General features: G+C 32.1%; 2 protein-coding genes across 2 annotated transcripts in view; one reads left to right on the top strand and one right to left on the bottom strand.

The window, feature by feature from the left end:
- The window catches only part of LOC106456986 (protein ABHD16A-like), a 35,435-nt gene extending 27,557 nt beyond the window's left edge, over positions 1-7,878 (bottom strand). Inside the window, exons 1-5 of the mRNA XM_022382795.1 lie at positions 7,701-7,878; positions 6,257-6,313; positions 2,935-3,001; positions 1,047-1,133; positions 188-273 (exon numbers count right to left, since the gene is read on the bottom strand). Of these exons, the coding sequence (XP_022238503.1) occupies positions 188-273; positions 1,047-1,133; positions 2,935-3,001; positions 6,257-6,313; positions 7,701-7,805 (402 nt within the window). The 5' untranslated portion in view covers positions 7,806-7,878. The remainder of the gene's footprint in view (positions 1-187; positions 274-1,046; positions 1,134-2,934; positions 3,002-6,256; positions 6,314-7,700) is intronic.
- Positions 7,879-7,921: 43 nt separating this feature from the next.
- Positions 7,922-16,632, top strand: LOC106456991 (intron-binding protein aquarius-like). The gene is given in 3 exon segments (XM_013916375.2): positions 7,922-8,702; positions 8,705-11,734; positions 15,004-16,632. Coding segments are annotated over 3 exon segments (4,287 nt in total). The 5' UTR covers positions 7,922-8,081; the 3' UTR covers positions 15,640-16,632.
- The last annotated feature ends 7,071 nt before the right edge of the window (positions 16,633-23,703 follow it).

A 23,703-nucleotide genomic window follows, 5' to 3' on the forward strand; every position in this document is an offset into this window, starting at 1 on the left:
CTAACATATCAAACGAGATGCTTATTACAACATTCAAAATATCAATTTAAATTATATAAGTACAAAAAAAAAATTGTTCTTAATATTTCTACCACTGTAACTTAAAAAAAACAATAAAAAATTTTTTTAGTTACTTTAATTAAACACAATTTAAAACTCCCCAAATTCCAAAAATAAATGAACATACCTTTATTACTTTGTTAATGTTGCTCTTTTCTGATTCCAATACATTCAAAAAAGTGACATAATCATAGTTCATGTATCTTCCTAAACCTAAAAAACAATCCTTTGTCAAATACCTCACAACACAAAACAAATATTAAAATATGCAGATATATATATATATATATATATATATATATATATATATACAGACAAGTTTTTTATCCTTAAAGAGTAACTATAAATCTATTAAAATACTAGCAAAATGTTCACATGTTCTATAAAACTTTTCTACACACCATTCAACTAAAAAATACTGCCCAAGGAGTGATTAAGACAAATCAAAACCTATTTTTAGTTTTTCTATCTTATCTAACTTTATAATTCTAAACATATCATGAAATTACTTTAAAAAGTACAATAAGCCTACTTAATTTTTCAAATGTAAAACAGGTAATTTCAATGTATTTAATCAATCAAACTAACTCATTCTTTTAACTTTGGTTTATCAGTATTACACTGTGAAGCTAAAAAAACATTTGAAGTATGTGAATGTTAAATTAATCAATAATATTATTTTTTATCCTGCATTATATAACTTACCATACACCCCTATTCTTACATCATGGGTTTGAGACTTGATTTGTTTTAAGTTCTTGAAAGTACTTCATGATGTTAAACAACAAAACAATCCCAAAAAAATACAATATTTTAGACCTGGCTACATGTTATACAGAGGAGCATTTAATTTGAATGTCTCTATGACAAATCTAAAAACTTAGTTTTTGGTTGATAAACATGTTTGGTACACTTCACTGTTGTGTCTTATAGTATAAACTTTTTTCTGTAAAATAAGATTGTCTTTTAGCTACCAAACATCTCACCTCTAAAGAATATAGTTCCCAGAAGAGTGACTCCAACTAAGGAAACAAGTCGACCTAAGCTTGATATTCCATCTACTGTAAAATATCCTACAGTGAAAATAAGAAGAGAGAAAATTGTCTTACAGTATATTCTTGAAACATCAGAAATAAACATGGAGTAAGGTAAGAAGAACAAAGCCAAATTTTCATTCTTATTTTTCAATAGTCTAATAATGAGTCTTCACCTAGCAAACAATAATTTACAAATTATTTAGTTCTGTTAGAAGAAAGACAAAATTATGTTCAAATATATGCTGTATAATATTATATGCAAATTTAACTTTAAAACCTTGAAGTCTGAAAAACTGATAAGAGCCATAAATGGAAGTTTGTTCGTATGTTAATTTTAACCCAAATGTTGCCATATTTGGAACAGAAGAAAAATCAAATTATGTGTTCACTCTAACACTCTGGTAAAGTGCTACTGGTTAAATTAAAAGTCATTTATTTACTTGAGAATGGACTACAGAAGTTAAATAGTAGAACTGCAATTTGCCAAATGTTAATAATGTTTAATCAGGGGCAAATGCTTTTAAGGTTAAGTAAGGATCTTCTGCTGGATCAAAAGGCTGGTAACTGTTTAGCAGTGAAAACGGTTTTTGCATATTTCGTTTCAGCGTTACATGTGGCAGGTGTAGCTGGAGTGTTAGATATACACGACTATTTGTGTTTAAGTTAAAGTGTTAAATTTAGTAATTTTCTGAAGCAATCATTTATCATAGGTTTGTTTATGTAACAGTTTACGATTCATACATTGTGTAGTTCACTTGTTATGAATTGGAGGTTGTTATATTATTGCATCATGTTAGTAGAACCTTCTGAGTTTTTTCCATTGTTTTAATTGAGTATTATTGTATCATAATATCTAGTAGTGTGTAGAATATTCTAGATATCCACTGGGTATAAATACTCGTCAAAAATGTAGTTCGACAGATAGATCTAGACTGTGTGATAGGGAGTTTAGCCATAATGATCATATAATGGCAATTTTTAAAGTGAAATTATCACAGATTGTATTGTAATAACATAGTAGGGAAGAATAATGCATCTTGTCAATTGTGTTCTAAAGTAATTGAACCAGCTTGTGTGGACTTTGATGACAAAGAGATAATAATTTAAAGCTCTGGATACAATTGTGGTAACCAACAGTTATAGTGGTGATTTTAAAGTGAAATTATCACAGACTATATTATAATAATAGAGGAGGAAGAATAATTTGTCTTATCAAATTGTGTTCTAAAGTAACTGAACCAGCCTGTGTGTGTGGACTTTGACAAAGAAGGAAACAATTTTAAAGCTCAGGATATAACTATGTTAACCAATAGTGTAACAAACATTTGCATATATGTTTGACTTGTTTTAATATATTATTTAAAAATAAGCTGTCTGTTTATTGTGGAAATTTATCAACAAGTCACAGACACCTACTGTAAAGAATCAGGCTCATCCACATACATAAAACCTGACGTGACGAAATGATCAACAGGTCAGGAAATGGAGGGTTGGGGGTATACCCAATCTAAATCTGCATATGGCTTATCATGTAGGCATCTGGTATCAGTTGTGTGATGTGAATATAAATTTTTGTGTAAACAAAGATCAGAGAATCATCAATTTATCGATTCTCTGTTTATTTTTCTTTTAATGACTGAGTTATCTATGGCCAAGAATAACACCTAAATCTGATGATTCACAATGCTGAAACTAGCATAAGGTAACTCAGCAAAAACTTAATGTATTTATGAGGTTTTCAACATTAAGACAAAACATGCACACATAATTTATTATCACATCATTCCTTAGGACACAAGTAGCAGGAAGAAAGAATGGCATTTGTCACAAACATTACCTTTTCTATACAGAATAGCTGCTATAGCAGGTGAGGAGTAAACCCCTAGGCCCCATGCCAGTGTTAACTAAAAGAAATTAAAGAACACATTTTTTTGTTAGAATTTTTTCAATTTTTGATATTAAACACAAAATATAAAAAATGTAAGTCTACATACATAACACTGAAATGAGTGAACTTCTCAAAAGCACATTATTACCAAAAATGATTATCAGACAGATCAACATTAGTTCTCGAATCATTAGGCCTACTAGGATTACTAACAAAAAAACAAACAACTGGAATGTGTCTTTTGACCCTTCATCATTCTGTCAGTTCCAATTTCGACTGACTCAAAACCTTGCTGGCTGTTCCAGAAATTTTTACATTTGCACATGGCAGGTTTTAAGTGTGCCTGACATCATGCAAGTTGACCTATACTTAAGACTTCAAGATTAAACAATTTTTGGAATGCTAAGTTTATTTATCGTATCTGCTATTGTGCGGCTATATAATGTGAAGAACTGATTAGTGGCCAATGACTTTTTTTTCATTTCACCTATCCAGTATTCAGGTTTTTCTCATAGTGACTACAAAGCATGTTCACACCAACAGTATGTTTGAGCTTAAGCACTTCTAACTAGTACTGAGCAATTACTTGAACCCTATGGATGCGGATGGGTCAAAGTGCATATGTCAGAAATTTTGCAGAGATTGACGTCCAAAACTTAATGAATTTATTTTATTATCAATGCATGTTAATAAACTTGTTATCAAAACATAGCTTCAATTTCTTAATCTCAAATGAAATATATAAATAAATTTTCATTCTGCTATAAGGGCTTCAGATTGTTCAACCAATTAGGTACACATACTCTATATACTTACAAGCCAAAATCTTGTTGTCTTACTAACATACCACCGTACTTGTTCAATCGACACTGACACACCCCTCCAATAATCTCCAGCTTTGAAGAAATGTCTATAATTCTCTGTGACACTGCTATTAGACATGTTTATAACCAATAAAAAGAACATATCCTAAGTTATATAAATCAATTGTCTGTTGTGTTTTAGTGGTCAAAGTTGTTACTTTGCTGAGAGAGATTGATGTGTTTAGACTAAATATATTGCCCTGAACAGTAACTGAATTTTTTCAAAAAGCCAGGTAAAGTATAGTAACTTTGGAATATTCTATTCTGGTGGTTGATACATTTTTTGTTTTAAAATGTGTATTTGAAAGCTACAAAAATTATTTTTTGGACAAACAACATAGTAAAAAAATAAGCTTACTTAACTATGCACCCAAGTGCAAATGGTCTCAAGGCTAAAGTTCCTTGTTTTATGCATATTACTTAGTTACTGTAATATATTTAACAAATGTGACTAAAATGTAAAAATTAAAACTTATTAGGTTAAATAATAAAAATAATTAAACAATTACATACAAAAACAAGATTGCATATAGGTTGACATCACATGATGTAACTCAAAAGTTTGTTTATCCCAAGTTCTTGCTGGTGATTTATTGTTTTGTTGGTTCAAAGATAAATAAAACAATAAAATTAAATGAAAGGAAATGTGAAATTGTTAGGAGACTGAAGCTGGTTAGAATAAAGAATTATAATTATCTGTTACAATTTAAAGATAAAGGAGACAAAAAAAAAGATTTTATTTCATATATTTTTAAACGTTTGCTACATATGTTTTCACTACTGTCAGTGCTAGGGTAGTGAAAATAATAGATAAATGTTTAAAATTTGACAGAAAAAACTTTTGATATTGATTAAGAAGGTCCTAGAAGTTGTGAAATATAAAACCATTAGGTGAAAATCAACTTTTTCTCAGAATGAACCATTAAAGGCTTTGAAAATTCTGAGAAAAATCTTTAGTAAAAAAATACTTTTTTTAAAGATTTGGATATTTTATGTCCAACAGACTTGTCACGTTTAATAAACACTTGTTAAATTTTGTGAAAATACTCTTAGTATATTCAGAGTTATAGCACCTATAGTTTAATTGTTGCATAGTGGTTACAAGATTGGTCAAAATGGCAGAGCCTATATATAGAGAGTTAACCCATTACCTGCAGCTGCTCTAAATATTAAGTGTACTAGCTGTACACCGTATACAGCACAATTGCATTCAAATGTTAGAGGCAGACTGTACCCTATACCACAAATCAGCAGTCAGTAGGTTAATCTTCAGGTTCTTTAATTGATTACATTCAACTAATCACATATGAAAGTAATCTTTCTATTTTCAGCTTATTTTGGGAGATTTTAAAAGACATACATTTTCAAATTAATCTTCATTCAATATGGTACGTATCTTTCAGCAACAAAAACTTAGCATTATGTTACTTCCCTAATCCTTAACTGTTGTATACGTAAATGTATCATATATGCAATTCAGTACAAAACCTGTAACAAACTGAAAATATGATTAATACCATTCTGTGGGTTCCCCTTACAAATTTTCACAAGACTACTCTATCAAAACTATATAGGCTCATACCTCATTAAAAATAATATATTTCATGTGATAAGACCAGTAAAGATTCTTGTCACAATGTGTGATAGCTAATATATTGAAGCCTTGTGTCCTGTATGAAGATTGGAGTTTAACTGTTTTTGCAAACATATGATATAGTATTGAAACGTGAGTCTTATGTATACCTACTATATATCCTTGCAACATCTTTGATCGTTAGGCAATGGTTTGATATTTCAGAAATAACACACTACGGGACATGGAATTAGCAGAAAACTCAAGCATTCTGACCCTTTCTGTCCAATACAGCATAATTAAAGTGAAATTTTCATTGGTCCGTTGATCTTGATTTAGCATAACAAACAAATAAATCTAATTAGGGCTGTATAGTAACTTAGTAATATATTTAACATACTTTATAACATTTAAAAAGAAGAGTTTAATGGGAATTGTTTGCTTTCTAGAACCAGAAATTAATTTTATGTTATTTAATGCATTGTTCTCAAATAAACAATTCTAAACATTGCTAAAATGCAAGAGTAACAGTAATACCTAATAAATTTTGAGTTGAATACACCATAAAAATTATTCAAAAACATATCAGGCTGTCCAGACGTCATTAAAATAATTAGAACTTGCATTTTATATTATCACAGTAATTTATACAACATCGAAGAATAAGTATCTAAGTCTGAATAATGTACGTGTATCTTTGCTGAAGAACGTTTTAAGATCATAACGAGTGCATGGACATCAGTAGGAAAGTTGGCTTCTTGAGATTCTTTATGAACCACCAGAACAAAAACAAATGTAGTAATTTCTTAAACATCTATAAAAGAACAACACTTACTGATTTAATAATATAATCACTCCATGCTTCTAAGATGTTTGGATCATAAATTCTTCCCTGTATTAAAAAAAATAAGAAAGAAAGAAAGATAGATAATAATTACTAAGCATATGTCACACGAGTTAAAATCAAATTATCACACACACACTGTTTCCTCACAGATACCTTTTCTCAGTGGTACGTAACCAAACTAAGATTATTATCCAAGTTAATTCTGTGTATTTTATTAAGGATATTGGCCAAATACATTTAAAATAAACTTTTTATAACTGTCAAACCTACAACTAAAAACAAAAAATGGAATACTGCTTTGGTCAGGGAGGAAAGTATTTTGATCATTGCTACAAAACAGTATCTTAAAAAAACAAAAACTACCAGTTTAATACACATAATCTCAAAACTAACATATTTAATACTTCATATTCAGAAATTGTAAATCCTCTCAAGCAAGCAATTAATTACAGCTTTACGATATAAATCACATGAAAGTGATGATTTTATATGATCATCCTGAGAATATCCATTATTATGAAGATATGCGCCAGCAGTTAAAAAAGTCATCCCAAAACTAGTAAAAGTAAATTAATCAAAACTACTCATCAGGATCCATCATGACACATCAGTACAAGTATCCTTTATATCCAAAGATCATTATAATGTCAGGTCAAGAATTTTTTGGAAGGGGGATCATAACCTCAAGGGGCCTGCATTAAGTTCAATAAATCATGGAAAGCAACTATAGAGACAAATTTTTTTTTGTGAGGTGGGGGCATATGCTTGCTATGCTTTATGCTGGACTCACCCAGTGCATTAAACACTTTACTGTTCAGGCATTGCCAAGTGTGGTATTTTTCATAGAAACAACTAATCCTTTAAATATTTATCAACTACTTTTAAATTAAAAGTTACTTAAAACTAGTACAGGCGAAATACAAAATGAAACAAATTCAAAAACAATGCTAGAAATTGTTTCAGAGTCCAATCATATTTTCGTTCTAAAGAGATTTTCAATACAGAGTAAAATCAAAAGAATAAGAGTAACGTATCTTATAATAGGAAATCGTTAACTTTTACATCAGTATCTTATCATGTTGCCTTTTTTAAGTCTTGGTTTATACATAGAAACGTTTTCTTAAATTGAAAAAATATTAAAAAAGCTTAGAAATGACATATTTTAAAAAAATATATTTCTAAGAATTCTAAATTTCAGTTGCTTCTTTTCTCACTCATTATATATATATAATCATTTCAACTATCAATATTTATTAATTCATTATTCAGTAAATAAAACAATCATAACAAGGAAATACAATACATAGTTAGGCTTAAGAAAGTAAAGTCAGCTTTTTTTTTAATTTTTGAAAATACGATAGAAGCTACTTCAATGATGAAACACTGAATAGTGAAGTTACAACTCTTAATCTTATTATGTATTAGCTTGTACCTCTTTGCCGTCAACGGCGTTAATTCGGAATAATCTTGGCCCAATGATACATCTTACAAAACAAAACAAACCCATAACTTTTAAACTCGAATAGAAGCTATTCATACAATCACCGCTTAAACTTCTCAATGAAAAAAGATTTAACACTACTTTCCTTCAATTTTCGTTGATCGCGGCGCCCCCAAAATAATATTTCCGTTTCCGGTATATCACGTAACTACAAGACGAAAAATGGCGACAACATGTAAGCATCAACTAAGTGTTCGCACAACGTGATTACTTTTGAAGTTTTGTAGAATTTAAGAAAAATATCTTATATTTGTCATTTCTACGTTTTTGATTAGAGTTAGATGACAGAAAGTAGACAGACATTGAAAAAAAATGAGTAAATCACTGAAAATTAGTAAAACCAAAGCGGTAGGAATGTCTCCGACTGTGGAACAAATAAATGCAGATGTGGTAACACAACTAGCAAATCAGTACTGGGCTCCGCACAGCACAGATCCTTGGCTAGAATTTGATTCAAAGGTAATTGAAAAAATATACGTTAACGAAATTTTAGGTTCGGGATTCGCCATACGCCGAATAATGCTACTGGAGTTTAGCCAATATCTTGAGAATTATTTATGGCCTAACTATCACCCAAAAAAAGCATCTCATGCCCACATCATGTCGATTGTAATTATGGTGAATGAAAAATTTAGAGAAAGAGTGCCAGCATGGTTGACATTCAAGAAGCAGCCTGTACATTTTCCAGCATTTTTTTGTCAAGTTATGGAAAAAATATTAGATGAAGATGACAAAGTACTTCTAAAAGAACAGACTGCATTACTAGTATTTTTTATTCATTGTTTTAACAGTGTTGAAGTTGATTTGATTCGAGAACAAATACAAAGACTTGTTTCGCTACCTATTTGGATCAATCTTCTTCCAGAAAGAAGAGAGCATGAATTCAAAGCTCTACCTAAGTTAAAAAAGTTTTGGAATATATAAAGAAAAATGATAGTAAACTTGATGAAAAGTCTTATCAAAAAGTTAATTATGAAAGATCATTTTTGGCAAAGCTTATCAATAAATATTTTGACTATCTTGATTCAATCCCAACAAAAGAAAAAAATCCAAAACTAGACAAAGCCACCCTAGTGAAAGTTCACTTCTGTGAAAGGTTTTTAGAACTCATGGTAGACTTGGAAGCTTTAATGCCAACACGACGGTTTTTTAATACAGTGATGGATGACTGCCATCTAGTTGTCAAATCTAAACTCTCCAATCTTGTTCAGAGAGAGGAAGGAAGATTGTTTAGCCAGCTTTTAGAAATGCTGAAGTTTTACTCTAGATTTGAAATCAATGATCAAACTGGTGAAGCTCTTACAGATCATGACATGATGCAAAGTCACTATGATCTAATTACTGCTTTGCAAAAAGCAGCATTTAAAAACTTTCCAGAATTACTGCGATTTTCATTATCTACTGTTGCAAGTGTAGATACAAGAAATTCATTGAAAAAGCATTTTGAACCGTTAGAAAGTGAGAAGCTTCATGAGATTGCAGCTTTTCTTAAATTGTTACCACTGCTAACTTCTGAAAAACAAAACAAAGCTGATAAAGACTTCCTTTTGGAGTTATTAATTTCACGGCATGAAAGACGATCTTCTCAACTGGAAGCATTAAATGAAATGCCTTTATATCCTACAGAATCTATTATTTGGGATGAAAATATTGTGCCATCAGAATACTTCTCTGGTGAAGGATGTTTAGCATTGCCGAAACTTAATCTGCAGTTTCTGACACTTCATGACTACTTGTTGCGAAATTTTCATCTTTTTAGGCTTGAGTCAACGTATGAAATTCGTCAAGATATTGAAGATAGCATCAGTAGATTAAATCCTTGGAAATCAGAAGATGGAAGTTCCATATTTGGAGGTTGGGCAAGAATGGCTCAACCAATTGTAAACTTTGCTGTTGTAGAGGTTGGGAAACCTAACATTGGAGAAAAACAACCTTCCCGTGTAAGAGCAGATGTAACTGTAAATCTTAACTTAAGAAAAGAAATCAAAGCAGAATGGGAAGCCCTTCGAAAGCATGATGTATGTTTTCTAGTAACTGTCAAGCCAAATTGTCTTCCTGGTACTCATTATAATTATAGAGAGCCATTTATACCTCAAGTTGGACTTACGCATGTTAGAGGCTGTGAAATAGAAGGTATGCTAGATCAGAGTGGTCGTGTAATAGAGGAAGGACCAGAACCGAAGCCTGATCTTCCTGGTGATACTCGTACTTTTCGCGTGTGGTTGGACTGTAATCAGTATAGACTAGATATGGACCAAAGTGGTCAAAACAGTGAAGATATTTATGAAAATTTTAACATAATCATGAGAAGAAAACCTAAAGAGAATAATTTCAAAGCCGTCCTGGAAACTATTAGAGACTTAATGAACACAGAGTGTGTTGTTCCGGATTGGCTTCATGATATTATACTAGGATACGGTGATCCAGGAGCAGCTCACTATTCCAAAATGAAAAATGAACTCTCGATTTTAGATTTCAATGATACTTTTCTGGATATGGATCATCTTCGGGAGAGCTTTCCTCAAAATAACATTCAAGTGGATTGTGATGATCCCAGAAAGCTTGTTCCTCCATTCAAAATCAGGTTTTCTGAAGTTGAGAAAAACAATAAACGAGAACATGAAAGTGATAATGTAAAGACTGACATGATGACTATAACAGTAATTCCTTATGTTCTTCCAAGTCGTGGTCCTTACCCATTTGAACAACCTAAAAAAAATCTTGTAAGGTTTACCCCAACTCAAGTTGAGGCAATAAGGTCTGGAATGCAGCCTGGGTTAACCATGGTTGTTGGTCCTCCAGGTACAGGTAAAACTGATGTTGCTGTTCAGATAATTTCTAACTTGTATCACAATTTCCCAGAACAAAGAACCTTGATTGTCACTCATTCTAACCAAGCTTTGAATCAGCTTTTTGAAAAGATTATAGCTCTTGACATTGATGAAAGACACCTTCTTCGCTTGGGTCACGGAGAAGAAGCATTGGAAACTGAGAAGGATTTTAGTAGGTATGGAAGAGTTAACTTTGTTCTGGCAAAACGATTAGACCTTCTTAAGGATGTCAGTCGATTACAAGACAGTCTTGGTGTCACCGGGGACGTCTCATATACCTGTGAAACGGCAGGCCATTTTTATCTTTATCAAGTTTTAGCACGTTGGGAAGAATTCCTAAGTAAGGTGAAACCAGGAAAAGGTGTAAAGGCACCAAAAGAAGAAATTCCAACACTCTTTCCTTTCACAAAGTTTTTTGATGACGCTCCACAGCCATTATTTCATGGAAAGTCTTTTGAAGAAGACATGGAAGTAGCAGAGGGTTGTTTTCGTTACATTAGGAAGATTTTCACACAACTGGAAGAGTTTAGAGCATTTGAATTGTTAAGAAGTGGCCTTGATCGATCTCGCTACCTCCTTGTAAAGGAAGCAAAAATTATTGCCATGACTTGCACACATGCAGCTCTTAAGAGAAGGGAGCTTGTTGAATTAGGTTTTAAGTACGATAACATTCTGATGGAAGAATCTGCACAGATATTAGAAATTGAAACTTTTATTCCACTCTTACTTCAAAACCCAGAGGATGGGTTTAGTCGACTGAAACGCTGGATCATGATTGGAGATCATCATCAGTTACCACCAGTTATAAAAAATATGGCTTTTCAGAAGTACAGCAACATGGAACAGTCCTTGTTCACAAGGTTTGTGCGTCTTGGAGTGCCTACAGTTGATTTGGATGCCCAAGGACGATCTAGGCCAAGCATATGTGAACTTTATAACTGGCGTTACAAAAACCTTGGCAATTTACCTCATGTCACCAATTGGCCAGAGTATAGAACTGCAAATCCAGGATTCTTTTTTGATTATCAGCTAGTTAATGTAGGAGATTTTAATGGCATAGGAGAGTCGGAGCCAAATCCATACTTTTATCAGGTAGGTTAAGTATAGAATTCTTATTGTTTATTGTCTTTCCATGTAGAAACCACTGCAGTAACTTTTTAAAACCAAGATACACGTGTTAGTGTACTGTAAGCAAGTAATATAGCACCAAAGCCCTGCTGTATATTTGTATTTTCTTTTTCATAATTCATCCACGGAGCTTAAGATAGAGAAAGCTGGATGGATATTTTCATATTTTGTGATTTCTAACTTTGAGAGAAATTTACAATTAGATTTTTTAATCCCATGGTTATTATATTTCTGTTGGATAACAATGGGCCATTTGGCCCATTTAGGCTATCCCATTTTATACTGTTAGTGTTACCCTGTCTAAACTGCTTACAGAAACCCCCTTTTCCAACATCCAACTCTGGTACCTTAGACTACCAAAGAGATAAAGTTAGGTATTGATGAGTTAACAATTATATTGAGAAATTGTATATATAAAAACAGCAAGGATACTTAACTCAGTAAATGTTGTTTTGTTACATAGCATACTACTACTACTTTTAGTTAGACCAATCTATTTGAGTTATTTTTAATTCTGGTCTGTGTTGATAGTTTTCTCTGATCAAAATTTAAGGATAACCACATTTATCATTTGTATCATTGTCCCTATTTTTAATCTAAACTTTGCTCACTGTTTATTTTGCTCTAAGATATATGTCACACCCTCATGTACATTGGTTAGAATGCCAAAATTCATGCAGATTTATGACGATCATTACACATGATATTTCCAATGCAATATAATTTCAAAAGAATAGTTATAATAAATAACATTTTAAAAGTGCATCTATTAATATTAAGTTCTAATAAGTGTGTTACTGTGCCAAGTAGTAGTAGTAAACTCAGTAAATAGCATAACTGACGAAAAGGATGTTGGCATAGTGATGAATAAGTTAATGGAGCCAGTGAAATAGTGATCTGTTGCTAGTTATATAGGTAATAGTAATGAGATTTTGTGATGTATTTTTAGCAATAGTTAGGTCTCATGTGTATTACAGTGTAAAGTTTTCATCTCCTTCAGAAAGGATATTGAATTATTGGAAAGGGATCAGGAGAAGACTACAAGGATAATTCCAGGGATGGAAGGGTTATTTTATGGGTAAAAGTTAAGATTTCTTATTTACTCTTGAGAAAAGAAGGGTAACAAGTGATCTTATTTAAGTTTACACGATTAATCGGGGGATTGATAGTATGATTTATTTTTGCTATATTCTGAAGATAATAGAATAAATGGAAACAAACTTAAGATTTGGAAAAGACAAACTAGGTTCAAAGTAATTAAGACAGTTTTGTTTTATGGAATGAGTTGCTGTCAGCAGTAGTAGTGGATGTTGGCACTTTATGAGAGGTTAAAAGGAGAATTTATCATTCCAATACGATATCTTATCTCTACTCACAAAAATAGCTTTTCTCAATTAGTGGCAGGCATTGAAAATTTGCACCAATAGAGAGCAGCACTCGTATGAGAGGAGGTAAGTATCTATCGGAAATGCATTTTCAGTGTAGAAGAAATGCTTATTTTCCTGAAAAAGAATGCAAAGTTGTGTACTTTTATTCAAGAGTGTGTGTGTGTGAGAGTCAGCTTTGAGGAACAAATGGTCCCTTTGTTGTCTGTATGTTATTTTTAACAGAATGGCACTTATTCTACTTTCACAGTTTATGGTCTTGCTGATAAAAAAAACAAACGTTAATATTAAAATATAAACTTTAAGTCAGTATTAATAACCTTTAATGTACTTGTGTACATGCAGACTGATGTAAGAGTATTTTCCATCTTCCCTATTTTATAAGTAGCTTATACATTTACTGAAATGTAACAAAATAATAAGGGTAGTACTACTTTGCTCATGAAAAGATACATTCTACTTTAAATGCTAAAAATGCTTTTTAAACTAGATATAGGAATAATAAATAATGAGTGATCTCAAATATCCATCTTAAAAATCTCACAGAAGTGTTTAATAAAAATTTTAAAAATTATCATTAACCCTTCAATTGCAGCAGGCCATGCAAAATGCTTGCATGATATGATGTCAATCGCAGTTGCAGGATTAAGGATAATGGGGAAAATTATTTGAACTGTGGGAGGTTTTTAATCCACACAATACTTGCTTGATTTTTTATTTTATATTCTCATGTGTTTTACTGAAAGATTTTGTCCAGGTATGTTAAGTTACTTTTTTTCCAATCAAACTTAAACAGAACATTAACAAACTTGTTACAGGATTTTGTCTACATTGTAGTGTAAACATGAGGTGAAAGTAAGGATGCTTTGTATAAGCTAAAGGTTTAAAATCTTACAACAAACTTGTCCGTAAGCTTCCACACAAAATATATCCGTGGACCTTAATTAAATAAACCATGCTGAGACCAAAGAAAAACAATTAAAATTAGTAGAGATATGTCACTTGTTTAATTAAATGATATTTCATCCTGTTTTACTATTTTGTATATATATTTCATATTCAAACACTAGGTATGGTAATTAAGGTTCCCTCTAATTTTTCTTTGTACTGGGTGGACTTTAAATGCCTCTGAGCTATAATTTTCTGTCTGTAAGCAGTTTCTGTGATTTTCAAAAGCCGAAAAGCATTTTCTTTAATTGACTGTTGGTATCTGTATGCCTGCCTTTTGTTTGGACATGTTTAAACTGTGGGCCTATGTCTTCCACATAAAGCTATTACCAACTATTATTGAGCAGCCTGTTCTTTTTGAAGTGTGGTTTCTGCCAAATTGCTGTTCATGCACGCAGCTTAGAAGGTAAATTGATGGCAATGCTTTTTTTTATTGCATCACACTTACTGGTAGAGTATTTATTTTATATTCTTTTGAATCCTGGAACATAACTATTTTGTATTATTTTATTTTCTTGGCTACAACTAATTCTTACACACTGTGACACTATATTAATTAAAAAATCTCTTGACGTGGTGAATATAATATCCAAGGAGACGCATGTACATGAAAACAGCTACAACGTACTCTGCTTCTGCAAGGTTCTGAAACAAAAACACAGAACAATTTTATGTATATTTACTGCATAAACTTGCCGTATATTAAATATCACCCGTGTGAAAACTTGTCTTTCATATAATAGTCGTTACTGTTATACTAAAACATTTATGGCGAATCCTATTAAAGAATTAGAATAAAACATTTATGGCAAATCCTATTAAACAATTATACTAAAACATTTATGGCAAATCCTATTAAACAATTAGAATAAAACATTTTCTAATTTTTTGCACTGTTCTAGGATCATGACATACTCCCTCATATTTATATTGATTCAAGAGCTAATACAAGCATGGATTTATCCTTCAGAAAAAATTTCAATTCTTACAACATACAATGGCCAAAAACACCTGATACGTGATGTTGTTAACCAACGGTGTGCTAACAACCCTCTGATTGGAAGGCCATCCAAAATAACCACAGTGGACAAGTACCAGGGTCAGCAGAACGATTACATTCTTCTCTCTTTAGTTCGCACGAAAGCTGTGGGCCACCTTCGTGATGTCAGACGTCTCGTTGTTGCAATGTCTCGTGCGAGACTAGGACTATATATTTTTGCCCGTGTTTCTCTCTTTCAGAATTGTTTTGAACTCACTCCAACCCTGAACCTTCTTATGCAGAGACCTTTGCAGTTACATCTCTCTCAAGATGAACACTACCCCTCAACAAGACAGGCTGGAAGTTATCCAGTCAGAGACCCTCTTATTGTTCAGAGTATGCCTCATATGGCATCATTTGTTTATGACTTTTACCAGCACAAAGTAAACATTATGAGAGAACGGGTAGCCATCAGCTCTTGGGAAATTTCATCTCCCGGAACAAACCTTCGAGATCCACCAGAGAAACCAGTACCGCAGCATCCTGGAGCTGAAACAGACAGTGAAAATGAAGAAGAAGGAGGAGAAAGTGAAAAATAGTTGACATTAATTGCTGTGTTTTCATCTACCATTTTATTATTAAACACAATTAAGCTGAATTTTAATTAAGAAAAACACTTGTCATTGATTTTTGTATTGGTATTTGGTCGTTAAATTAAAAGGATAGAGATGCATGTTTTAGTTAACTTTCCCAACTTGTATCAAAACTAAAATTTTGATGAAACTTTTTTTCTCATTTTTACAAAGGGTAAAAATGGCTTTTCTAAAGATTCACTTATATTGTTACGCATCCTTAAGTTTCAGATCAATGATGTTAGCATAAAAGCTAATTTATGAAGCTCAAAAAATCTGTCTATTAATGCATTCTTAAAGCATAATAATGAGACAGCATTTGGCAAGGTACTGATACTTTGTACATCAAAGTTTGAAACTCTGAATTACTGAGGAATAATTATGTTTGTATAAACCACTGTACTTCAAGTTTGGTGTATTTACTAAATATTACGCATTATTTATAGTATTCATGCATTCCTGAGGTTCACATGTTGTTAATAGCACTGTTTACGATAGTATAGCAAAGCCAAATAGTGATGCAGTGATTCATGACTTGTTCATACGAATTTAGATTTCAATAGTTTTAGCATTTTCATTTAAATTTTTTGAAATACTTTTCAATATATGTTCATCATTTTTAGACAGCTTTATGCTCTAATTTTTGAAAACTGGTGTAAAATTTCTTATGTTTAGGTTACACAAAATAGCATTTACATGAGATGTAATTTGTGTTTCACCTTATTTTCACAACACTTTCATTTTGTTCAATGCATTTCAAAGTTTTAATTGTGACAACTCGTGGCATCTTTCTCCATGGACCAGTGTTAAAGTTAGATGTTTCATACAATACTGTATGATTAATTTGTTTTGTTTGTAAATATATATGCTAGGTTTTAATTTGTGTGGCCCTTCTCATCTTTACTACAGATCTCTTATGAGAAGAATAAATATGTTGTCTTTTTTAAAATTAAAAAAAAACTGGACATTAAGTGTTTTTTGTACATCCATTCAGTCAGTTATATGAAAGAGTATGTATGCTCATATAGGGTTTATGAACATGTTATTCAAAATAACACCTTAGAAGTATGTCTTGTGTAATTTGAAACAACTTCTATAAAACTGAAAATATTACAAATTAGAAAAATGTTTCTCCCTGTGTGTGCCAGATCTTTGGAGCTGTGGTATTAGAGAAATGGTCAAATCCCACAATTTGATTAGGCTAGTCCAAGGGCTAGTGATGGATGCTGTTGAGTAGCTGCCTTCCCTCTAGTCTATCACTTCAAAATTAGGGATAGCAGCATAAGTAACTTTTGTTTAGCTTTGTATGAATTTTCATAATAATCAAATATGATGAACAGATTTGAAATTGGCAGCAACTGCCTAGTTCAGAGTGACATTTGTGAATAAAATATTGGAAGACAAATTTACAAAAAATAGTTCCGGTGGAAAGGATGACATTTCCAAGGACTTTCATCTGCAGATTAATTTACTCTGATCTTTGCAGAGGTTTATATGGCATCTGGTAAGATTGAAGTGGACATGACATGATTGGCTTGTGGTTCTTGGTAAACATCGTTCTTTCAGGCCGAGCTACTTTTGAAGATTGATCCTCCAAGAATTCTCCACAAATGTCTCTTTGAGTTAAGTAGTTTGTTCAACATGTAGACTCTGCTTAAATCATTTGTAAAAGCTTACAGTTTAAAAAAAAATTAAATTCGGAAAAATATAGTTTTGAAATGAAGAAAAAGCTTGATTATAAAGAGATAAACTATAATGTATGATTTTTTTATCAATTAGAATAAGGTCTACTTTTTGACTGACATGTTGCTTTATTCTAAGCAGAATTCAAAACTGTGAAGAAAAAACTTTCACGTTAAGTCGAAAGTATATAAAGTATAAGACAAACCAAGTTCAATATTCGAGACAAAAATAAAATGGTAGCGTAAGTATGCATTCTATTTCAAAAATAGGCAGCAAAAGATACTATAATTTACATTGTTACACAAGCTAGGTAAATGATAAAGAATACTGTTTAGCAAACAACAAAATTGTCAAAGTTTATTTAAAATACTAACAGGATGTTGTATAAGTCTGTTACAACCTAATGGAATGGTTGTTTTATTTCCTGGAGAAATCTAGAAATACCAGACATGAAACTTGGAAAGCTGTGTTATCTGGGTCAGGCACAACCTAGTGGTTAGTTGTACTGGACTGTGGATCTAAGGTTCTGTGTTTCTTTACACCATTACCACAAAACAAATAGTGCTCATTACTCTGGGACTATGGGTGCATTATAAGAGGAACTGTCAAATCCTACTTCGATTTAAAGTGGTCCAAGAGTTGACAGTGGATGGTGTTAACTAGCTGACTTCCATCTGGGTCTGTCACTTTAAAGTTAGGGATGGTTGGTGCAGATATCCGTTGAGTAACATTGTGCAAAATTCAATAGACAAATCTTTTAATAATATTAACAGGAGCGTAATTCATAAAAATTATGGATGACATTAAACTTTTGAGTATTTCTAGTTGTAATGAGGATATTGGGGTATTACAGAATGACTTGGATCAGTTGGTTAAACAAATAGCAGGCAAATGACCTTTAATAACATTAAGTGCAAAATAAGGCATTGGACATTACCATATGTAGTTAATACGTTTGATACAGATGGTAAGCAAGACTGAAGAAAAATGTCTTAAGCCATTATGGCAGTGTTCTGTTGCTAATAATAAATCTTTAGGGCATTTTTTATAGACGTACTAATTACAAGTTAACGCCATTCAAATGACTAGTATTGCCTCACTTGGAATACTGTAAACATTTTGGTTTCCTCATCTTAATAAGGATACTGACTTATTTGAAAGGATTTAGAGGAGGGTTATTGGGAAGAATTTTGAGATGGAAGGGTTATTATATGGGTATAGGTTATGATCTCTTAACTTATTTTCTCTTGAGAAATAAGAGTAAGAGGTGATTTTTTTTGTGGGATAAGTTGTCCTTGATAATAGGGTGTTTATCTTTTTCTTAAGCGTGGGTAAGCAGGTACAACGGTGATTGACTAAATAGTCCATGATGTCTGTATGTTCTGTTAAGGGTTATTCAAGGGAGTGAACTCTTAACTCGCAGCAATTTGTACAAGTATCTTTGTCACCCCTTGAGATGGGTTTGCCCAACTCCAACACGGGATCAAACTAATACAAGTTTCTATGACGAAGCAGTTGGGGTACTACTTCTTTACAACCATTAAATAAGAATGACATAACTACATGCAGAATACTTGCACGAAAATTTATTTAAATTTATATTATTACATAGTCACTGGGGGGGGGGGCAACGGGCCATTGCTTACCAAGTTTTGAAAAGGGACTCTGCTCCCCACTTTTACAGCAAGAGGGAGAATTTGTTCAATGAAACTATTAACAATGATTGCTTGAAAATTGTTGTAACTTTAAGCATCGCCATCTTTGTATAGACTATTGACAAGTCCTTGCACTATCAGAAAATTTATTTACACAATCTGAATAAAATTCCAACAGGAGGCTGAAATTCTACAATTATGCTAAAGTTTAGTATTTTTAAATTGTTTCTTCCAAAACATATGTTAATGAAATTATAGTCTCCTGGGGAATATTTGTGGAATACATCACCCATATTTTTTCAAAAGTTGATGTTGCACATTTTTTGTGACTCCGATATTATGCAACGGACACCTAAGAGTTAGTTTAGATGTTTAGAAACGTTAGGGCAAAAAAAAAACATCTGCAGTTAACAAGATTTTTATTACAAATTTTTTGGCCTATTGGTTTATAATGCTTACCTTTAAAGTACTAGCAGAAACTCCGCCCCATATATCTAATTTTTTGTCATAACTCAACCTAACTGATGAGTTCTGTTATTGAACAAAAGGATTTTTGTGGGAGACATATAACAGATAAGAAATGCCTCTTGATTTTGAATTTAAAATGGAAAAACAACCGTACAGTTGACGTGATTTTTATCACAAATTTTAGACTTATTATTTTTATTTTATCTGAAATGTGTAACATAGCTGCAATGATTCCGAAACGCACTGAAATCAGTGGATTATTAATAATTACGAGAACATTTTCCCTGATAAAATCCACTTGGTGATAAAAAACAATTATATCAACTGACACATATTCATATCAGGTACCTGATGATGACAAAACCTTGTCGAAATGTTGCACATTTGTTGTTATATTAAACTTATATTAAAGTTTTTCTTCATTACCCATTCAAGCCGTCTCCAACCATTATTAGTCTCAAAGTGGGTTCCTCTTCATCGAATTTGACACATTTTCAGATTTCATTTTGAAAAACCAAAATATTAGTTTATCATATTTACCTTTATGATTTAAAGAAGGCACTTATAAAATTACTGCCACTTGTTACTATAATGGAGCAATGGCGTGGCCGTCTATCTATGTGACTGAAATAACATATACAATGATGGCATCTGTTTTGCTAATATGCAACAAAATCTCAATTCCAGAAGTGGTGATTGATGCTTATGTGATGTGTTGCCATCTATTGGATGGAACTACAAACAAATTTCGCACTTTGGGTATTCAAGATGCAGACAATTAGAAAAATAAAAAATGGTGTACTCAACAACTATTTCTTTATAACAGAACACAATTTTAAATAAAAGTACTCTCCTCACAACAAAAACACGACTTTCGCTAGGATTGTACGTAAGGGTTTGATTATATCTTTACTGATGTAATTTTTGATGTAGTACTAAAAACTAGAGTTCTTAAAAAAAACGTGTTTTTTTTTTCAATAAAGAGTAGCACTTTTAATATATAAAAACATTACAGTTTATATCAGTAAAATGTATGAAAAGTTTGAGCTCTGTACATTGGATCATTTTTATGCAATGAGTTACGTACGATTAAAGGGCACAATCCGAACATCCTTCCCGTGCAGTACTTCCCAGAAATTTGTTTTTTAGAAAATGTTCACTATTTTAATTTTTTTTTTCATAATCAGGTATGAATACTACGATTAATAATTAATATCACAAACAGCCGCCCTAAGTCGGCATTTCTGCTAGTATTGTTAAAGTTGTAAATACTAGTAGTCATTAAATAGACGCATTGTAAATATATTTTTCTTGTATATTGATTGAATTATACACGACACTGATTATGACTAATTTTGTCATTCAGTCAGCTAACGAAAGTTTTTCTTTAATCTAATTCTTTATCACTTAGTCTAACTGAACCAGGAAAAATTTCAGAAACTTTTTTTAGGAACGTACTTCTCATTTAGAACCGTCACCATGTATTTTTTAATTATATCTTACGAGTCATATCTTAAGAGTCATTTTCCTCCCAGTCAGATACCCTCCTTGACATATAGCTCTAAATTAGTATTTGTCTAAATAGATCCTTTTATTTCGTAAGCATCACGTGGAGATGGCGTGCATGCGTGTCCTTCGCTATGCATTTCTCTGAATTGGAGTAATCAGAGTGTGGGAAGTAGACAGTAAAGAACTAGGAAGAAGATTGAACCATTTGATATACTGCTTATCCATTTTAACTCGATATTTGGGGGAAGGTCCCCCTGATTCCTTCTTCCAATTTTCATCGAAATTAGTTTAGTCAGTTCTTGCACTGTCATCCCTGCTTCACATTTATAGATATTCGACCCCGATATTCATCTAATAAGTTCCTTTGAAACAAACCTTAAGTGCATAAACGTGCTTAACAGTAAAGACGTTTCAAGTATTGGACCACAGACATCTTTTTTAAGTAATTAATTTGCAACAGCCTGCAGACCATGATGGGCCAAATGAAAGCATTATGCATGATTCTCCATACAGTTGAGACGTGTTTGTTGTTAAGCTCAAAGATACACAATGGGTTATCTGTGTTGTACTCACCACAGGTATCGAACCCGGTGTTTAACATTATAAACCTTCAGACTTACCACTGAGCCACTAGGGGGCTTGGAAGGTTTCCATAGTGCTGCATTGTAACCAATTGTGGTAATAACCAAAGCGTTTTTTCTTTCTTTAATGTATCTTTATTACTTTAGTTTATTAACTTATAAATTAAATTCTATGAGTTATTTTTTTGTGTTTCTATTTGTATTGGTCTGTTTTGATTTCCTCGATATTAGCCTTCACACTCACATACACATTGATAATTATTCTAACGAGTGCCGTACAAGAATTGTTTAAATTTCTTGGATATTTTTCTTAAACACCCTCTTCCTTATATTGACTTTAACATGCAAATTATTTTTTATACATCCTGTATTCTGATTGTTTGGGAAGGCGAAAGACTGGCCTTGATTTATTTAATGTTATTTCTCTGTGTATTTTTTCAGGATTTCCACACTACTTCTAAGCATGTTTTGCTTTCGTTAAGCTTTTTTAATCACAAGTTAAATGTATTTGTTTATTTTAAAAGCATTATGGGTAATTATGAACATGTAAAAGTGCTGGTGAGAAGTTACCTTTCAACAATTGATGTGGATGGAAATTTAAAAAAAATTGGTTAGGTTTTTTAATGATTTGTGATATTAATCACGTTCTCTGCTTGCTTCTAAAGATATTTTAGAGAAAAAAATGTGACTAAATTAACTGTGAAAAATACTGCTGACAAAGTAAATCTATTCAGTAATAGTTAATTTTATGTTAAAATGGTAATGATAAAAAGTATTTGTCATTTGTTGAGAGTCGTGTTTAAAACATTTTTGAAGTCGTGAAAAGATTGCTTATTATACAATATGTTCTTGTTTTGTTTGTTTAAACGTAATGACAATACGTAAATTCTGTCGAATTATTGGGAATTTACGGAATTTTACCCATCTGCAATTACAATATGAAATTATTTTCTGGGAGAACTTTTGAAAACTTTTATGCAGGTGTTCTTGCATTTATTTACCATCCTTGTTAACAGGGTGTGGTCAGCTTAATCCCTACCTTAATTTAGATGAAATCTCACCTGAACAAAGTCCTGTATTACACAATTCGTCCAATGAAGAATGATTCGTCATTAGTGTTAGCTAACGTCAACAGAGAATCAAGCCAGTTTTAAATATTCAATAGGGGTGAGGCCAAGACTTACATTATTAATATCAATAAAATGAATTAAGTGTTGAAGGTCTGTGTCTAGTATCTTTATTTCACTTTTATGCTACCTGAATATAGTTTAAGTAATATTTAAAGATTTTTCTAGATGGCTATAGTTTCTTGTTATAATTGTCAAATACTACATTGTTTAATTTCACCTTTTCAGTACTGTGACTACAATAAATTATTGTTACGTCTCCGTTTGTTAATTGATTTCTCGTAAATTCGTTCCGACGAAACTTTAGCGACACAAGTCCTTACTTAATAAAACTGGTTTATTCTTTCCGAATATAACTTTACGATACACTTAATTTCAACAATCGCGCTAACACAAACGCTATAACAACGAACGTACTCAACTTCAATAATACTTCCTGATTGCAGATCAATTACTCACTGTCTACACACACATTGTCACGTCACGCCGTGACCATCTTATATATACCAAACTACCCTATATCTAGTAAATGCTAGGGCATTCACGAAGGAACAAGATACTTCTAGAAACGTGGCGTGACACTAGTCACGTGACCTCGCTGACGCAACATTATTCTAACCATGCATGTATTATAGTGAAGTTTCTTTGGTATTCAGGTCCAAAGGAAAAGCCCAAAATTATCGCAAAATGCAGGTTTAGGAATATTAAACAAAGAATAAACTGACAGTATAGGAAATCGAGCAAACATAAGTGTGGATTGAAAAACGAATACAAAAATTATTTATTTACACAAACACAGTGTTCTGTAATCGAAACTAGCCGTGTTTTTTCTTCTGGTCGACAAAATAAAGAATCAAGATAGACAGAATTATGGGAATATCATATAATGGCTGGTTTGTTTGAAGTTAAGCACAAAGCTACACAATGGGCTATCTGTGCTCTGCCCACCACGGGTATCGAAACCCGATCTCCAGCGTTGTAAGTCTGCAGACATACTGCTGTACCACT

Source organism: Limulus polyphemus, unplaced genomic scaffold (assembly GCF_000517525.1).
Source record: "Limulus polyphemus unplaced genomic scaffold, Limulus_polyphemus-2.1.2 Scaffold278, whole genome shotgun sequence".
NCBI lineage: Eukaryota > Metazoa > Arthropoda > Merostomata > Xiphosura > Limulidae > Limulus > Limulus polyphemus.